A 19,282-nucleotide genomic window follows, 5' to 3' on the forward strand; every position below is an offset into this window, starting at 1 on the left:
CTGAATACTTTCCGAATGCACCGTAAGGGCAAGGCGTGCTGCTCTGTTTTCAACCAGCTGCAGATTTGCTAGGTCTTTCTTTGCTTAATTTGACCATATTACCGGACAGTAATCAAGGACATACCTCTCCCCATCTTCACAACAACATAGTCAATATGAGTTCACCATGATAATTGACCATCCAATGTTATACCTAGGAGTTTAGTACCTCTAACTTTCTCACTTATCATTATTTAAGATTCATTAAGGATTATCTGCAATCATAAGCAATGTTTTTATCAAAGACTTGAAAGTTGGGAAAAATAAGAAATTAGCATCTACTTTTACAAGAACAAATAAAGTGTGAAGCCAGGACTTGCAAAAGAACTGCTTGAAAGCTATACCATTTCCAAGTTAAGGTATTGTTAATTGTTTGGCTCCCAGAGTATTAACAATACTACAAAGTAGTGTTGCATGCATACACTCTTAGATAAAAGGGATCCAAAAGGGTTATTCAGCTGTCCCCATAGGAGAATCCTTTTTGGTTGCAGGTAGAACCATTTTTGGCTGTGTAGAATCCTGTATGTAGAATCCTCTGTAGAACGGGTTATATGTGGAACCAAAAAAGGGTTTAACCTGGAAGCAAAAAAGGGTTCTATTTGCAACCAAAAAGGATTATTCAAAGGGTTCCCCTATACAGACGGACAGAATCCTTTAAGGTTCTAGATAGCACCTTTTTTGTAGACGTCAAAGTAGTTATACATCCATAGACATCAATAACTGTCACAAAGGAATGATTAACTCAATGAAACAATTGGGAGAAAAATATTCATACAATACACAGTACAGTCATTTTTGTCGGGTTTTATAGTCCCTACTCTCATAACACGTACACTACTCATTGCCTTGAGCGGCGTATCAGCCATTTCTCCCTGAGAAGAGAAGAGGAGGACCTGTCTGGAAACAGGACTGAACGTGCAGAGAGAGAGGGCCCAATCCCTGAACATATACATTTATGTTGTTTATCCATCCCCTTCTCACAAACAGAACCAGACAGACAGACAACCTAGATTAGTCCTGGGCTCATTTCACTGTATGACCTCATACCGAACGCAACCAAGCAGGGGAGCTGAATGTCTGTTTGGCCTCTTTCTGTCTGTCTGTCTGGAATCAGCTCAGGTTTGCACTCAATAGCCATGGAACTTTGCAAAGCCAAGAGTTTACCTCATTCTACCTAACTGGGCATGGAACTAATAGAGCTAATCTCCAATGAGGTGTTCTTGGGCAGTCAAAGAAGAGGGGGTGCTTGGGTGGAACCAGGGATGGACCTCTAGTTTGGCAAATTTTCTTAAAGCCTGCTCTGAAAAATACTAACCTGGGGCTAGCGGACTAGCCTAACTTCTTTCCATGGGTGTAAGACAATGAGAAGGGTGTCTGCTGCTCTCCACTTCATGTCTGTTGAAAAGCAACATCAGCTTTGACATCAGCCAGCCTCAACTGCTCAACAGATTGCACTGAACATGCAATGGGATACAATGAAATATTACGCCTGACTTTTCAAAAGAGATAGCTGCTGCCATAATTTGTCGGCATTAGTCTAAAATGTTCCAAAGTCTACAGTTCCTAACAGCCATAGAGAGCGAAGCCTCCTCACTGTAAGATTGGTCCCTTCCTTCCCTCCCCAAGTATAAAACCCAACAATAACATGTGCCTGCTGCCCAGTACCCTTTACGGTCCGTGGCTTTTTAAAAGCATATGCCTGTGGTTGGTTTCCTGGCCTCTCTGCCTGTGTGTGTGTGTGAACGTCTACATATTATTGCCATATGTGCTGGTCGGGTGAGGGGAGAGAAGAGACGCCGTGCCAAATTATATCAATTATCAGAGTGTTGCAATCCTCCAACTCTCTCGCTAAGCAACACGAAGCAACACCCAGAGTACAACCGGAGAAAACACCATGTCTGTCTGGAGAAGACGAGGTGTTCCAAACAGTGGGAGACAGGGAGGGAGGCCTCAGGGACAGAGAGAAGATGTGAGATAATAGAAGCGTACTCTAATGCAGTGATGTTATGAATGTGATAAATGCTTTTTTGTGGGTGATTTGATCTGCTCTCTCTATATAGGCTCCAGAGAGCTAATCAAGTTGCTGGCGTGTGTGTGTGTGTGTGTGTGTGTGTGCGTGAGTGAGTGAGTGAGTGAGTGAGTGAGTGAGTGAGTGAGTGAGTGAGTGAGTGAGTGAGTGAGTGAGTGAGTGAATGAGAACTGGCAGGGAGAGGTGTTGTGTAGAAAACAACACCATCTGTCTCTGCACCACGGCAGAACGTTCCTGTAGATCTGTCTCTGAAGAAAAAACAATATTGGGCTGGCCATGGTTCCATTTAACGAGCACAGAGAACGAAAGAGGGGGCGAGAGAGAGAGAAAAGTAGAGAAAGACACCAAAAGGAGAGAGAGAGAGAGAGAAAGAAAAGAGAGAAAGAAAGAATCACACCAAATCCGAATAATGCAATAAAAGAAGAAACGAGAGAAAAGGATAAAGACTTGGCAAACACAGAAAGAGCAACAAATTCCAACAGCTAAACTTTACAGTGTTGGTCCATCAAAAGGCGAGAGAGAACAGAGATGTGTTTCAGATCAAACTAGTCAAACAAGGCACGATAACCCTTTAAAACATAGGGGCTGTGTCCCAAATGGCACTCTATCCTCTATGGGCCCTGGTCAAAAGTAGTGCACAACATAGGGAATAGGCTACCATTTGAGACGCAGCCATAGAGCCAACTTTAATTAAAGACACCTCTCTGGAGATGTGCCCTCCTACGGATCCTGATTGTCTCCCGGTGAAATTACATTGGCTTGATTTGTTGTGTCCATCCCTCATCTCATGTCCGACTTCATGTTTTTTCATTACTCAGTACTTCTGATTGACAGGGAGTGCTGCGTAGCATGTTTTACAACAGAATGTCTGGATTTGAGGCCAAGGATTTGAAAACGCTGCAGGCAGGAGGGTCCAGCGGGCCAACAGCAACAGTGTGCTCACCAGGCAGAGCAGAGCAGGGCTGAACTGTAGCGGTTCCAGGGCCCATATGTGTCCATCTGTGGACCCTAGAACCAGGGACCAGGAAACAAGGCCTTGCAGCGCTGATTCAGGGCAGATTCAGAGTTGATTCAGGGCCCCATTAGCCCCAGGATATAGTCAATCTAATGGGGGAACAGCGTAGAGGAGGTCTGGCTGTGTGGCTAGACCCTCGGGGTCTGAGGTGGTAAGATCTAAAAACCATTACTGTTCATACTGTTACTCTACATACCCACCACACAACACCAGCTCCTCTCCAACTCTACAAGAGGGTTTACTCAAATGTGGCCGGTGGTGCGCAAGCTGAACTTGGCACTCTGTCTCACTAGCTCAGGCTTCACATACAGTACACATACAGTCCTCCAGACTGTAAAGAATACCGCCAGTGAGAGTATAAGTGTGGTTCTGATCTGGTTACTATGGGTTGAGGAAGGTGCTGTGACATGCAGATGTTGCATTTATACTGCAGTCTTCTTCTTCTGCAGGGCAGACTGTTTGACTCCGACACGTGTACGTACTGCAGTTGATGTGAGCAGAGCTACGGGCCAGGGATGCAGAGTGAAACACTGACTGAGTGTGAGAGGATTGGGGATTCGTCCAGACCGGTCAGTGTTTGGGTTCCATCATGGCGGCATGTTAACGAGGCATCCCCGTGGAGCCAACCTGAACCTGAGGAGAGGAGCTGGCCTGACAGATGGGATGTAACAGGCAGCTCATTCTGCAGCCAGAGGACCCAGAGATGTCACTCAAACACAACTCAACGCTAACCTTACTTTGCCATAGCTAAGGACCAGAGTGGCTCTTCACAGACAGACAGATAATGTGGTACATTCACCTCACCGTGAATGTGCCGGAATAGGACTTAGATGTGACTCATAGGTTTCACGTGTCTACAGTATATGCATAACTTGTCAGGCCATAAAGAGAAGGTCATCTACATTGAGGGGGGAAAGTATTTGATCCCCTGCTGATTTTGTACGTTTGCCCACTGACAAAGAAATGACCAGTCTGTAATTTTAATGGTAGGTTTATTTAAACAGTGAGAGACAGAATAACAACAACAAAAATCCAGAAAAACGCATGTCAAAAATGTTAGAAATTGATTTGCAATTTAATGAGGGAAATAAGTATTTGACCCCTCTGCAAAACATGACTTAGTACTTGGTGGCAAAACCCTTGTTGGCAATCACAGAGGTCAGACGTTTCTTGTAGTTGGCCACCAGGTTTGCACACATCTCATCTCAGGAGGGATTTTGTCCCACTCCTCTTTGCAGATCTTCTCCAAGTCATTAAGGTTTCGAGCCGGACGTTTGGCAACTTGAACCTTCAGCTCCCTCCACAGATTTTCTATGGGATTGAGGTCTGGAGACTGGCTAGGCCACTCCAAGAACTTAATGTGCTTCTTATTGAGCCACTCCTTTGTTGCCTTGGCTGTGTGTTTTGGGTCAATATTATGCTGGAATACCCATCCATGACCCATTTTTAATGCCCTGGCTGAGGGAAGGAGGTTCTCAACCAAGATTTGACGGTACTTGGCCCCGTCCATCGTCCCTTTGATGCGGTGTAGTTGTCCTGTCCCCTTAGCAGAAAAACACCCCCAGAGCATAATGTTTCCACCTCCATGTTTGACGGTGGGGATTGTGTTCTTGGGGTCATAGGCAGCATTCCTCCTCCTCCAAACACGGCGAGTTGAGTTGATGCCAAAGAGCTCCATTTTGGTCTCATCTGACCACAACACTTTCACCCAGTTGTTCTCTGAATCATTCAGATGTTCATTGGAAAACTTCAGACGGGCATGTATATGTGTTTTTTCTTGAGCATGGGGACCTTGCGGGCGCTGCAGAATTTCAGTCCTTCACGGTGTAGTGTGTTACCAATTGTTTTCTTGGTGACTATGGTCCCAGCTGCCTTGAGATCATTGACAAGATCCTTCCCTGTAGTTCTGGGCTGATTCATCACTGTTCTCAACATCATTGCAACTCCACGAGGTGAGATCTTGCATGGAGCCCCAGGCCGAGGGAGATTGACAGTTCTTTTGTGTTTCTTCCATTTGCGAATAATCACACCAATTGTCGTCACCTTCTCACCAAGCTGCTTGGCGATGGTCTTGTAGCCCATTCCAGCCTTGTGTATGTCTACAATCTTGTCCCTGATATCCTTGGGAGAGCTATTTGGTCTTGGCCATGGTGGAGAGTTTGGAATCTGATTGATTGATTGCTTCTGTGGACAGGTGTTTTTTATACAGGTAACAAGCTGAGATTAGGAGCACTCCCTTTAAGAACTGCAAGAGACGGAATCTAAAACACAAATCCAGAAAATCACATTGTATGATTTTTAAGTAATTCATTAGCATTTTATTGCATGACATAAGTATTTGATCACCTACCAACCAGTAAGAATTCCGGCTCTCACAGCCCTCCTGTTCCCCACTCATTACCTATATTAACTGCACCTGTTTGAACTCGTTACCTGTATAAAAGACACCTGTCCACACACTCAATCAAACAGACTCCAACGTCTCCACAATGGCCAAGACCAGAGAGCTATGTAAGGACATCAGGGATAAAATTGTAGACCTGCACAAGGCTGGGATGGGCTACAGGACAATAGGCAAGCAGCTTGGTGAGAAGGCAACAACTTTTGCCGCAATTATTAGAAAATGGATGAAGTTCAAGATGACGGTCAATCACCCTCGGTCTGGGGCTCCATGCAAGATCTCACCTCGTGGGGCATCAATGATCATGAGGAAGGTGAGGGATCAGCCCAGAACTACACGGCAGGACCTGGTCAATGACGAGAGCTGGGACCACAGTCTCAAAGAAAAGCATTAGTAACACACTACGCCGTCATGGATTAAAATACTGCAGCGCACACAAGGTCCCCCTGCTCAAGCCAGCGCATGTCCAGGCCCGTCTGAAGTTTGCCAGTGACCATCTGGATGATCCAGAGGAGGAATGGGAGAAGGTCATGTGGTCTGATGAGACAAAAATAGAGCTTTTTGGTCTAAACTCCACTCGCCGTGTTTGGAGGAAGAAGAAGGATGAGTACAACCCCAAGAACACCATCCCAACAGTGAAGCATGGAGATGGAAACATCATTCTTTGGGCATGCTTTTCTGCAAAGGGGACAGGACGACTGCACCGTATTGAGGGGAGGATGGATGGGGCCATGTATCGCGAGATCTTGGCCAACAACCTCCTTCCCTCAGTAAGAGCATTGAAGATGGGTCGTGGCTGGCTCTTCCAGCATGACAACAACCCAAAACACACAGCCAGGGCAACTAAGGAGTGGCTCGTAAGAAGCATCTCAAGGTCCTGGAGTGGCCTAGCCAGTCTCCAGACCTGAACCCAATAGAACATCTTTGGAGGGAGCTGAAAGTCCGTATTGCCCAGCGACAGCCCTGAAACCTGAAGGATCTGGAGAAGGTCTGTATGGAGGAGTGGGCCAAAATCCCTGCTGCAGTGTGTGCAAACCTGGTCAAGAACTACAGGAAACATATGATCTCTGTAATTGCAAACAAAGGTTTCTGTACCAAATATTAAGTTCTGGTTTTATGATGTATCAAATACTTATGTCATGCAATAAAATGCAAATGAATTACTTAAAAATCATACAATGTGATTTTCTGGATTTTGGTTTTAGATTCCGTTGAAGTGTACCTATGATAAAAAAATCAAAAAAAGACCTCTGCATGCTTTGTAAGTAGGAAACCCTGCAAAATCGGCAGTGTATCAAATACTTGTTCTCCCCACTGTATATGATACTGTAAATCTGTACATTAAAATATCCCTGAACAGTAAAACTGTCACCAGGGAGGAGTCCTATCCCTCCCCTTGACAGTGGGAAAGCAGGCACAGGGCCCCATGTCAGATCCAACGTCTAACAACATTAGTTACACTACAGAATACGGTCGGCTAGCCTAGTACTGTACTGTAGGCTGTGGGCTGGGCTTCATGGCTGTTGTCAGCTGTTATATGTCTGATGAGGAGACATTCACTACACTGTTGACCTGCTAATGGCTCCCTCTGAGACGACATCCCCAATGGCACCCTATCCCTATATAGTGCACAACTTTTGACCAGAGCCCGCACTATATAGGAGTAGGGTGCCATTTGGGATGCACACAAGAGAAGACTGGCTCTAACCGCAGGTAGAATTCAAGTTTACAGCTCTGAAAACGTAAGCAGCCTGGATGCCAATTCATCTGAATGAACTACATCCCCGTTTTCAATCTTACATGGAAGTATTTCCACTTAGTACAGGAAATAACTGGAATTTAGTTCTCATGTTGTCACACTGTTTGATGTATTCACTAGGGGTGAAACCTGAGTCTGTGGTTAAGACAGAGACAGACTGAGGCTGGGGTTTGCGTCTGTTTTAGACCTGGGTTCAAGTACTATTTGAAATATTTCAAATTCTTTAAGTGCTTGTATTAGCCTGCCTGGAGAGCCAGATGGGCGGGGTTTGAAATGTGCAACTTTTCTACTGGTTCCATTGCGCCAGGTAACTCGAACAATCCCAAGCGGATGTTTTTGGAATGATGTCAAATAGTATTTGAACCCAGGTCTGGTCTGTAATATGGCTATAATGGTTTATCTGCTCAAGGCAATATGCTGGGAAACAGAAGGTGGATGGATGTTAGCACATCAGCTAGCTAACTTCACATAATCACAGTAATCCTACTCAACACAGAGGTGATGACGGAGTCCTAAAGTCTTCTTTTTGCAAGGTCGTCCCACCGCCGAAGGTCGGATTTCAGTCTCTGAGAAATTTGGACGGGTGTGTGTGCGTACGTACATGCGTATGTATGAGTGTCTGTGTTAAACATTGTATGGACTCTGGTTTTCATGGTGGATGTTTTGCATGCAATGAGAACACATCACCGCCACATATGGAAATAATATGAATTAGTGCCTGATGTCACATTCTTGTGGAACGCTATCGTGTTAACAATGATTATTTCAGAAGAACCACGAGCTACATGAACGTTGTCACAGCATATATGGCACGGGAGGAGTGGAAGAGTGTACAGATCCAGCCAGGCTTACAGTGTAGAGCAGCATGGTTGAGTTAAGCCATGCACTAATTTCTCTGGGATTGTCTCATGTGATACAGTGTCTTACCCTCATTTTCTCATTAAGTCTCACAGTGAGAGAGAGCGAGAGAGAGAGAAGCCCTCTGGTCTCCTCTGGTATCATTACTAAATATGGCTAGCTGTCCAGGGGGCCTGCTGGGGCCTGCTGCCTCCCAATATTCCTTCAAGAAACCTCCTCCCCATCCCCCCGATGGGGAGGGATGGGGAGTGTGTGTGTGTGTGTGTGTGTGTGTGTGTGTGTGTGTGTGTGTGTGTGTGTGTGTGTGTGTGTGTGTGTGTGTGAGTGTGTGACGCCCTGGATGATTTGTACCGCTGCCCAGCCATCAACAAGATTGTTTGGATGGAGTTAAGGAGGGAGTGAGAGGAGGGAGAGAAAGAAGGGGAGGAGGGAGGGAGGGAGGGAAGGGAGGGAACAGCCCTCCACTGTTTAAAAGCCAGATTGAAAAACAATGTTGTTAGGGACTCCAGTGCCAACAGAGCTGATGTCACCGACCCACTTTATCTTCTAGTATAAATACGTTTCATCCCCGACTGTGTCAGAGGGTTTCCGGCCAGCACACAACTCTCTATGGGACACTGGATGAGCGTAGTATAATGTAGCCTGGTGTGACAATGACCGTAGGAATTGGCAAGACAGCACTTAAACAGATCTGGGAACAGGCTAAGCATATAGTCCATGCCAACCTATAGTCTTATCATTTGGCATGTAAACAAGAGTTCACTAATCACTTGAGGGTTGATAGCAACAAAGTCCCAAAGCGGTGGTGTGTTAGCCATTAAAGTGGTGTATGTCTGTCACTGATTATTAGGGTTTACAACAAGAGGAAGTGGAAAGGGTGTGTGTCTGCACAGTGTAAGGAAGAGCCTGTATCCATGGATAAACCACTGCTGCACATTACACATTAACTACTGCCACACAGACATTAACGTCTCACCACAGGGCATGTGGGAGAGTGTGTGTGTGAGTCTGTCTGTTTGCCTGCATGTGTAGTTGGTTGTTGTTGTCCACAGACTGGGGTTGTTGTTGTCCACAGACTGTGTGTAACACATGATAAATCTGTAACCCAACAGCTGAGAGCTCTTCTCGTCTAGACCATAACGTAGCACAGGTTTCCTCTGCAAAAGAATTGCTTCCTTAACGTCTCACGGAGAAAAGTGGACGACGCCTGTATGTTAATAAAGAATGGTATGAGGAAATAAATACATGGAAGTAAGTGGACTAAGAGAGAGAGAGATTGGAAACACACACACAAAGAGACAGAGAGACAGAGAGAGAGTGACAGAGAGAAATAGAATGACAGAGGGTGAGAGAGAGCGAGAGAGAGAAGGAGCGAGAGAGAGAGAGAGAGAGAGAGAGCGAGCGAGCGAGAGAGAGAGATTGGTAGGGGAACTTAGTTAAATCTTGACTTACATGGAAGATGTGTTTGATGCCCAGGGCTAGTTTCTCTGTCCTGATGTCCCAGACCACAGGCTGGGGGGAGTTTAGCACAAACACCAGGGGCTTCTGGTGCGCCAGTAGGGACTGGATGGGCTTCAGGTGCAGCTCCACCTGGGAACAGGACGACAGCAGGAAAAGGTTAGAGGACATTAGATAACACTTTATATGAAGGGTACCTACAGTACATAAGGACTTCATGGCATTCAACCCCCGTGATTGATGAAATGGGGTAAAAGTAGTATTGTTAAAGGACAGAAATCCCAGAAGAACCTGTATTTTCAATTGGGTCCTCGGGGTAGGAGAAAGCAGGACATGCAGTGCATTCAGGCAGTATTCTAAAGCCCCTTCCCTATCTCAACATTTTGTTACGTTACAGCCTTATTCTAAAATTGATTACATTTTTTTTTTACTCATCAAGCTACACACAATACCCCATAATGACAAAGCGCATACGGGTTTTGAGAAAAAACAGAAATACCTTATTTACATAATTATTCAGACCCTTTGCTATGAGACTCGAAACTGAGCTCAGGTGCATCCTGTTTCCATTGATCATCCTTGAGATGATTCGACAACTTGATTTGAGTCCACCTGTGGTCAATTCAACTGATTGGACATGATCTGGAAATGCACACACCTGTCTATATATGGTCCCACAGTTGACAGTGCATGTCAGAGTACAAAACAAGCCATGAGGTCGGAGGAATTGTCGTTAGAACTCCGAGACAGGATTGTGTCGAGGCACAGATCTGGGGAAGGGTACCAAAAAATGTCTGCAACATTGAAGGTCCCCAAGAACACAGTGGCCTCCATCATTCTTCAATGGAAGAAGTTGGAACCACCAAGACTCTTCCTAGAGCTGGCCGCTTGGCCAAACTGAGCAATCGGAGGAGAAGGGCCTTGGTCAGGGAGATGACCAAGAACCTGATGGTCACTCTGACAGAGCTTCAGAGTTCCTCTGTGGAGATGGGAGAACCTTATAGAAGGACAAGGACAACCATCTCTGCAGCACTCCACCAATCAGGCCTTTGTGGTAGAGTGGCCAGACGGAATCCACTCCTTAGTAAAAGGCACATAACAGCCTGCTTGGAGTTTTCCAAAAGGCACCTAAAGGAATCTCAGACCATGAGAAACAAGATTCTCTGGTCTGATTAAACCAAGCCTGAATGCCAAGCATCACATCTGGAGGAAACCTGGCACCATCCCTACGGTGAAGCATGGTGGTGGAAGCATCATGCTGTGGGATGTTTTTCAGCGGAAAGGACTGGGAGACTAGTCAGGATTGAGGCAAAGATGAAAGGAGCAAAGTACAGAGAGATCATTGATGAAAACCTGCTCCAGAGCACTCAGGACCTTTGACTGGGGGCGAAGGTTCACCTTCCAACAGGACAACGACCCTTAGCACACAGCCAAGACAATGCAGGAGTGCCTTTCGGACAAGTCTCGAACCTGATCGAACATAAATTGCTCTGCAGCGATGCTCCCCATCCAACTTGACAGAGATTGTAGCGTCATACCCAAGAAGACTCAAGGCTGTAATCGCTGCCAAAGATGCTTCAACAAAGTACTGAGTAAAGGGTCTGAATATTTACGTAAATGTGCCATTTTTTCCCATATACATTTGCAAAGAATTCTAAAAACCTGTTTTTGCATTGTCATCGTGGGGTATTGTGTGTAGATTGATGAAGGATTTTTAACAATTGTTTAAATCAATTTTAGAATAAGGCTGTAATGTAACAAAATGTGGAAAAAGTCAAGGGGTCATAAGCAGTACAAAAACATGTCATAAACGCTTATGTCAACAACTGCAATTTGATAAATGCAGGAATAGTGACATTACTGTGCTATTTACAATTTACATCAACTTGCGGTTGTTGTCATTAGCATTGCTATGATTGGAGCCATTTCCACCAGGTGTGGGAGTAACACAGCATAACACTGCGAAACGCACCGAACGAAATTAGGAACCGGAACCTTTACAGAGCTAAGGGGAGGAACCCACAGTATAAAATGTAAGAGTCAGCGTAGGGTCAAATACAGTGCATTAAAACCACCAGCCCCTTTCATTTCACACAGCTGCTTCACTCGGCAAATAGCAGAGCTTTTTCTTTACTGCGGCTATTTTTGTGGTATCAATGTTATCAAAACATTGCAGACCACTCGGTTGACTGTTCCTGCTCAGTTACAGAGCTATAATGTTACGGATTGTTGTCTTTTTATTTATATACACTAACTGTACTGATAATCTCAATGAGCCTGTATGACCGTGAGCTGGGAATCGCCGGGGAAGGCAGTAACTCAGCTCTAATACGTGGTCTCTCTCTGGACGCTGCTATCTGACCGCTCACACACGGGAGGCTTTGTTAGGAGCGCTGAGGAAAAACATTTTTTTTGTTTTTTTTATGAGCGACGGAGCAAGCCTCTGTTACCCACAACTCCACAGTGTGGAGCTATGAGCGAGCTATGTCTTCCCTTCTCCTTGACGTGTGTGTGCGTGCGTGTGTGAGCTACGGCTTCAGCTATGTCTTCCCTTCTCCTTGACGTGTGCGTGCGTGAGCTACGGCTTCAGCTATGGCTTACAGACTGTCATTAACTTGTATTCTCGCCGTCTGTCAGTGACGGGGGGAGGAGAACTCCAGTCAACTCCCACTGTTCGGACGTGTGTTGTTGCCCTGCACTGCTGGCCTAGGCTGGGTCCCCATGACCAAATCTAGCCTGGTGATTTAGAGGCCTGAAGGCCTCACTGAAACCAGACCCTGCTTTAGACATGTTAACCCCCCATCAGCTGTTTGATAAATAGGCCACAACTTTATCACAATCAATGTTTTATGAGCTAAGCTCCACTATCAGATTGGAAGAGGTGTTCTGTTACCTGGGAGTTAACCTTTTACTGCAGTGGGATAAATCATGGTTACACAGAGTGTTCATTGGTAGTCTTAAATAAATCTACTTTGAAACTAAATTATACACCTCACACACATGGTTTTGGTCTTAAAAAAAAGAAGACACCTGTACTATGTCAGTTATAAAATTGAAATGTATTACATTTTGAGTTTGTATCCCAATATTACATTTTATATACATCACAGAAGACTGAAATATAACAAAAACGTTTGCCATAGAAACACCGGGTTTTCAGCATTTAAAATAAATATATGTTTAATTATTAACTATGAAATTATGAAAAATATGAATAACATTCCACCCATGAGGCCACTAGAGGGTGATTTGGTCATTTGACTGCAGAAAAGGTGTCTTGTTCGCAGACACTTCCGCGCAAATGTGGAAAGACTTGACGCTTTGGTTCACAAACTTGGCCTTCATTAGCCAATACAGAAAGACTGAGAGAAACTTCTGGCGCATAGGCATGGGCTTAATCTACCAACCAATCACTTCACCCTAACCCTTTTTCCCACACCTCACAGTCGTGTGAGTTGCAAAAATGAATTGATGACAAATACTTTACTCAGTAGGTCACTCACACAGAATTATATGGTCACTCCCACTCAGGCAAACTTTGAATCGTTGATATCCCAGGTTTACAGGTACAGTTGAAGTCGGAGGTTTACATACACTTAGGCTGGAGTCATTAAAACTCGTTTTAGAAGCTTCTGATAGGCTAATTGACATCATTTGAGTCAATTGGAGGTGTACCTGTGGATGTATGTCAAGGCCTACCTTCAAACTCGGTGCCTCTTTACTTGGAGACCTCCACAAGTCTGGTTCATCCCTGGGAGCAATTTCCAAACGCCTGAAGGTACCACGTTCATCTGTACAAACAATGGTACGCAAGTATAAACACCATGGGACCACGCAGCCGCCATACCGCTCAGGAAGGAGACGCGTTCTGCCTCCTAGAGATGAACGTACTTTGGTACGAAAAGTGCAAATCAATCCCAGAACAACAGCAAAGGACCTTGTGAAGATGCTGGAGGAAGCATTTACAAAAGTATCTACATCCACAGTAAAAACGAGTCCTACAGTGCCTTGCGAAAGTATTCGGCCCCCTTGAACTTTACGAACTTTTGCCACATTTCAGGCTTCAAACATAAAGATATAAAACTGTATTTTTTTGTGAAGAATCAACAACAAGTGGGACACAATCATGAAGTGGAACGACATTTATTGGATATTTCAAACTTTTTTAACAAATCAAAAACTCAAAAATTGGGCGTGCAAAATTATTCAGCCCCCTTAGGTTAATACTTTGTAGTGCCACCTTTTGCTGCGATTACAGCTGTAAGTCGCTTGGGGTATGTCTCTATCAGTTTTGCACATCGAGAGACTGACATTTTTTCCAAGTTCAAGGGGGCCGAATACTTTCGCAAGGCACTGTATATCGACATAACCTGAAAGGCCGCTCAGCAAGGAAGAGGCCACTGCTCCAAAACTTCCATAAAAAAGCCAGACTACGGTTTGCAACTGCACATGGGGACAAAGATTGTACTTTTTGGAGAAATGTCCTCTGGTCTGATGAAACAAAAATAGAACTGTTTGGCCATAATGACCATTGTTATGTTTGGAGGAAAAGGGGAGGCTTGAACACCATCCCAACTATGAAGCACAGGGGTGGCAGCATCATGTTGTGGCGTTGCTTTGCTGCTGGAGGGACTGGTGCACTTCACAAAATACATGGCATCATAAAAAAGGAAAATTATGTGGATATATTGAAGCAACATCTCAAAACATCAGTTTGCTTGGTCGCAAATGGGTCTCCAAATGGACAATGGCCACAAGTATACTTCCAAAGTTGTGGCAATTAAGGACAACAAAGTCAAGGTATTGTAGTGGCCATCACAAAGCCCTGACCTCAATCCCATAGAAAATGTGTGGGAAGAACTGAAAAAGCGTGTGCGAGCAAGGAGAACTACAAATCTGTCTCAGTTACACCAGTTCTGTCAGGAGGAATGGGCCAAAATTTACCCAACTTATTGTGGGAAGCTTCTGGAAGGCTACCTGAAATGTTTGACCCAAGTTAAACCATTTAAAGGCAATGCTACAAAATACTAATTGAGTGTATGTAAACTTCTGACCCACTGGGAATGTGATGAAAGAAATAAAAGCTGAAATAAATCACTCTCTCTACTATTATTCTGACATGTCACATTCTTTAAAAAAAAGTTGTGATCCTAACTGACCTCAAACAGGGAACTAGGATTAAATGTCAGGAATTGTGAAAAACTGAGTTTAAATGTATTTGGCTAAGGTGTATGTAAACGTCTGACTTCATCTGTATATGCGCTGTGCAAGGTTACCTGGGCATCACGGGAGGTTGGTGTCACCTTCATTGGGAAGGATGGGCTCGTGGTAATGGCTGGAGCGGAATGGCTGGAGTGGAATGGTATAGATCAAATAGATCAAACACATCGTTTCCATGCGTTTGATGCCATTCTTTTAACTCCGGTCCAGCCATTATTATGAGCCGTCCTCCCCTCGGCTGCCTCCACTCTTGGGGGTAAATACACTCTGAGAAGTTATCCCATACAGTACACATCTAGTTTTGAGGGATACTGATACAGGGGAAAGAGGGGGAACTATAGTTTAACTTGTCAGTTTATTAAACCTTCCTTCACTTCATCTCTCTCTATCTGTCTTCGTTCCGTCTAGCTTTAACCCTATTCCCAGGCTAATCATATTAAGCTCTTCCTGTGTGTGACTGGACAGAGCTTGTAAATCAACCACAAGGAGTTCTGTCACTGTCATATTATTAACATTTACTGGCCATAAATCAATCCTAACTCAATCAGTCAAGGCAGGTTCAGGTGTCAAAAAGAGGGAAGACTCCTTGTTTTTTAAGTCGTAACTGGCGACAGCACATTTCAAATCACAGTACAGGGAGCGTCAATGAACACACGAATGCGCGTTGTGTCTGGGAGTTTCATGATATTACAGTTGTATACTAGAGCCAAGAAAATGTTCAGAGCATGTACGTACAAACAAGTTGTTTGTTCACGGCTCTGCATAGTTCAAACCTCAGATACTGATCTTCTGAAGAAAACCTTTTGCCATGTTTATATGGTCTGTTACATTTACGGATAGGCTCTTAAGATGTAATGGTTGATATATTCCAAGGTTAACCACAGTTAAACATAAACAATGATTAAATTCTTCAGACTCTCATGAGGCAGACAACGTCTTTTAAAGTAGCCGGTAAATCGCTTAAGCAGAACTGTTAGCTCAGACAACAGAAACTCCATTGAACCAGACCAAACTACAGCATTGGACAGACAGAAAGTTATTCAGTTGTATCAATCATACACTCCCACACACTTTCTCTCTCCTTCTGGGTTTTTTCATGCTGTCACTGAGACATGATATGAAGCGCGCGCACTCGCGCACACACACACACACACCCCACCTTGCCAGACCCAGTCTCCTTACACCATCTCCCCCATTGACCATCTCTAAAACACTCCAGTTTATGCCTCAACAGAGCTATCCAGGATGAAGTGAAATGTGTATCCACTGTCTGTGACAGGCTGTTGATAGTCAAAGTGGACAGTTGTATCCCTTTGACACATTTGTAGGCCAGAGGAGAGTGAGACAGCTGAGAGAATAGTCCTAGAGAGAGTAGATGCATGGCGTCAAAGCCTCCTGATCATAGTCTCCCACAGATCTAAGACCCTGTAGAAGAGAGGAGGAGGAGAAGGGAGGAGAGAAAATGAGAGTGTTTAGCGGTATGGGCCATAAAAGTGCTGCAATAATCATAATAAAAAATAACTCGGGGAACGACGAATGGAAGAAGTTACAGTACGCTTATCTCCAAGGGGGCTTGGCTCCGAGACGCTCCACACACAGTCACACAAGTCTGGCAGATGCTCGACACACACACAGTCACACAACAAGCGAGGCGAAAGCCCCACAAGTCTCCCACAGCTTTCTCTACCTTTTTTTCCTCTCACTCCTTTCTTCATGTTTGTCCACGTGGAAAATCTTAGATGAGCATCTAGTCTACTTAAGCCTCCCCCTCTGTCCAGACTCTGGAAAAATCATCCCCATCCCTCCTGGGAGAATAACCGAACGCACGGCAACCCAGAAACAATCATACCTGCTCTCATTCTGCTGGCTTCAGGGGCCTTGGCTTCGAACAGAGAGAGGGGGGGTAGAGAGAGAGAGAGAGAGAAGAGAGAGAGACAGACATTCAAACAGACAGACAGAGAAAGAAAGAGAGAGACCGAGAGAGATCTGTAAAAGTTATGGAATTTTAGCACCAGACAGAAACAATTCCAAAACAAGTGAGTCACCAGAAAAGCAAAGGCAATAAGGCATAAACACAGTTGCGGGGAGACAAAATGGCAGAGGATAAGATAATTAGTGCAGTAGAGTCCAACATAATCACATTAACAGTGTCGTGATACCCTCTCTAATGTCAGACTGAATGTGCCGATGGTAGGGTCACTCACGTAGAAATACCTGGAGAATATGCTTCTCAATGTCCACCTTGAGACCATTTAGCCAGTCAACTTCCAGACATTCTAGATCAACGGAGGACGGCATCAATCCATGATCTTTCACACTTACCAATGTGGGAAGCTAAACTTGAACGACCAGCGGGAGATAATGTGATACCAATCTATCAGATGTGGAAGAACTGGAACCAACAGCCACTTTCCCACTGCACTCCCAGTCCACACTCCCACTCCCAGTCCCAGTCCACACTCCCAGTGCCAACTCCCCATCCCCTCACATACTTTTACCAGTCAGATGTGTAGAAGGACAGAGGCGAGCTGAGCAGCAGCTGCTGTGTGTCTCTATCTGCCCACAGAGAGACTGAGATGCCTTCCATCCGGGTTCCATCTGGCCCATTGCTGTGGTAGCAGATAGACCAACACAAACACTGTCCAACGTTGGGATTGTCTATACTCTGCATTCTACAGTCCTCAGTCTGTGATAATGTGATTAATGTGATTTAGACCATGTCACAGCAGGCATGGCCCAGGGAGGCTGCAAAGTGTGTCTGAAACCAGGGGTCTCAGCAGGAACGGCCCAGCCAGGGAGTGAAGACAGAAGGACCAGATGCCCCTGGGATCAAAGCCCCTACGGCCCAGTTGCACGCCTGTTCAGCAGGCTGGGATCAGGTGGCGTTTGGAGTGTGAGTCCCAAATGGTAATCTGTCCCCTATATAGTGTACTACTTTTGACTAGAACCCTATGGGTCCTGGTCAAAAGTAGTGCACTAAATAGGGGATAGGGTGCCATTTGGGATGCACATAGAGGCTACCAGGCACCTCCAGATACCCCTGTAGAGAGGCTCTGAGAGTCCCAGAAGGAGCCAGGAAGCCCTGCCTGATTGATGATGGGGAGCCTGGTCCAGGGATTTGTGTGTCCTGGGTCCATTACAGTCCCAAATGGAACCCTATTCCCTGTATAGTGCACTACTTTTGACCAGGGCCCTGTCCACTATATAGGGGGAATAGGCTGCCATTTGAGACACAGCCATGCTAGTGACTGGCCAGGGACGGAGAGGGAGGGAGGTGCGGACAGGACTGTGGAGGGAGGCTTGTCTGGACCTATCACGTTACGCTGAAATCAAACCCCTCACACAACCCTCACAGGACGACAGCTGTTGCCAGCCCCGGCCCGCCAGGCCAATCCCAGATGGCATACCGTGACTGGTCAGAGCATGTACGTAAACAAGGAAAATACCATTCCATCAAATACAAAACTATCTCAGTTAATGAATCATTACTGTAGGCAATCTTAACAGATTTTCCGTAAATTACCAAAACAATACGCAAAGGGAGGATGATGCAATTGCAATAAACAAGAACTATGTCTGTCGATTAAGGTATGTCGAAAAACATATTCCAAGTGAGACATTCTTCTCTGCCAGACAGTAATAACTACAGGACGATTCAAGGCATTCGGCCAGCCGCCTGCGTCGAGCATTTAGAATGCAATTTCATGACCCTTAAAGGATGTTTCATGACCAAACATTCATCAATACATCAGCACAGTAGATCATGATACTTCCATAAACAATGTATGTACAGCCTCCTGGTATGAAACTTTTTCTTTACCCCAGCAGTAGAACACAGCGAACTCAGAGACCTCTCTCTTTATACCTCCATCCAGTCAGTCAGACCTGACACCATTACACACCTCTAGCCCCCAGTAGCCCCGGCAGCAGGAACCAGGACCAGGGCGTTTTCCTTCATTGACAGAACTAATTATGAGCCTAAAAGTCCTCAGTGAGCTAACTCAAAACATCCTTCAATTAGCCAGCTAGTAAGAGTAATCTTATCAAAACATTCTCCCTCCCTTTGCAAATAATAATAACAGGCAATCAATGTCAGCATGAACGCAGCAGACACTTTATCATAACAGAAATAGAGTTGGCTGGAGCAGCTGCCTGTAATAATGGATAATGCCTTTCAATACAAGCAGCCCTTTATAGCTGGGTTGATATACTGTCGAAATAACCAAAGGGTGACTTGCCATATTCTATACTTAGGCCTGGGGAAACATGTCCCTGCATGCTCAACACAGGATGCTCAGCAAAACAATCATCACTCGTCTACAGCAGACAGACAGCACTAGCCGAGCACTGAAAAGTCAAGGCTGTTGGAAAAGCCTTGCACAGCCTGGAACTTATCCCATGAACATTAAGATCTAGCTTCATCAGATAGAGGTGTGTGTGTGTGTGTGTGTGTGTTGTCTGTATCATGGCTCTTTCTGGATCACTGCTCAGACAGAGGGGAAG

General features: G+C 45.1%; 1 protein-coding gene across 1 annotated transcript in view; it reads right to left on the reverse strand.

Moving 5' to 3' along the window:
* Positions 1–19,282, reverse strand: part of LOC112249683 (transforming growth factor beta receptor type 3) — a 123,953-nt gene that overhangs the window by 52,657 nt on the left and 52,014 nt on the right. Inside the window, exon 4 of the mRNA XM_024419468.2 lies at positions 9,554–9,691. Within this exon, the coding sequence (XP_024275236.1) occupies positions 9,554–9,691 (138 nt within the window). The remainder of the gene's footprint in view (positions 1–9,553; positions 9,692–19,282) is intronic.

Source organism: Oncorhynchus tshawytscha, linkage group LG01, assembly GCF_018296145.1.
Source record: "Oncorhynchus tshawytscha isolate Ot180627B linkage group LG01, Otsh_v2.0, whole genome shotgun sequence".
NCBI classification, from domain to species: domain Eukaryota; kingdom Metazoa; phylum Chordata; class Actinopteri; order Salmoniformes; family Salmonidae; genus Oncorhynchus; species Oncorhynchus tshawytscha.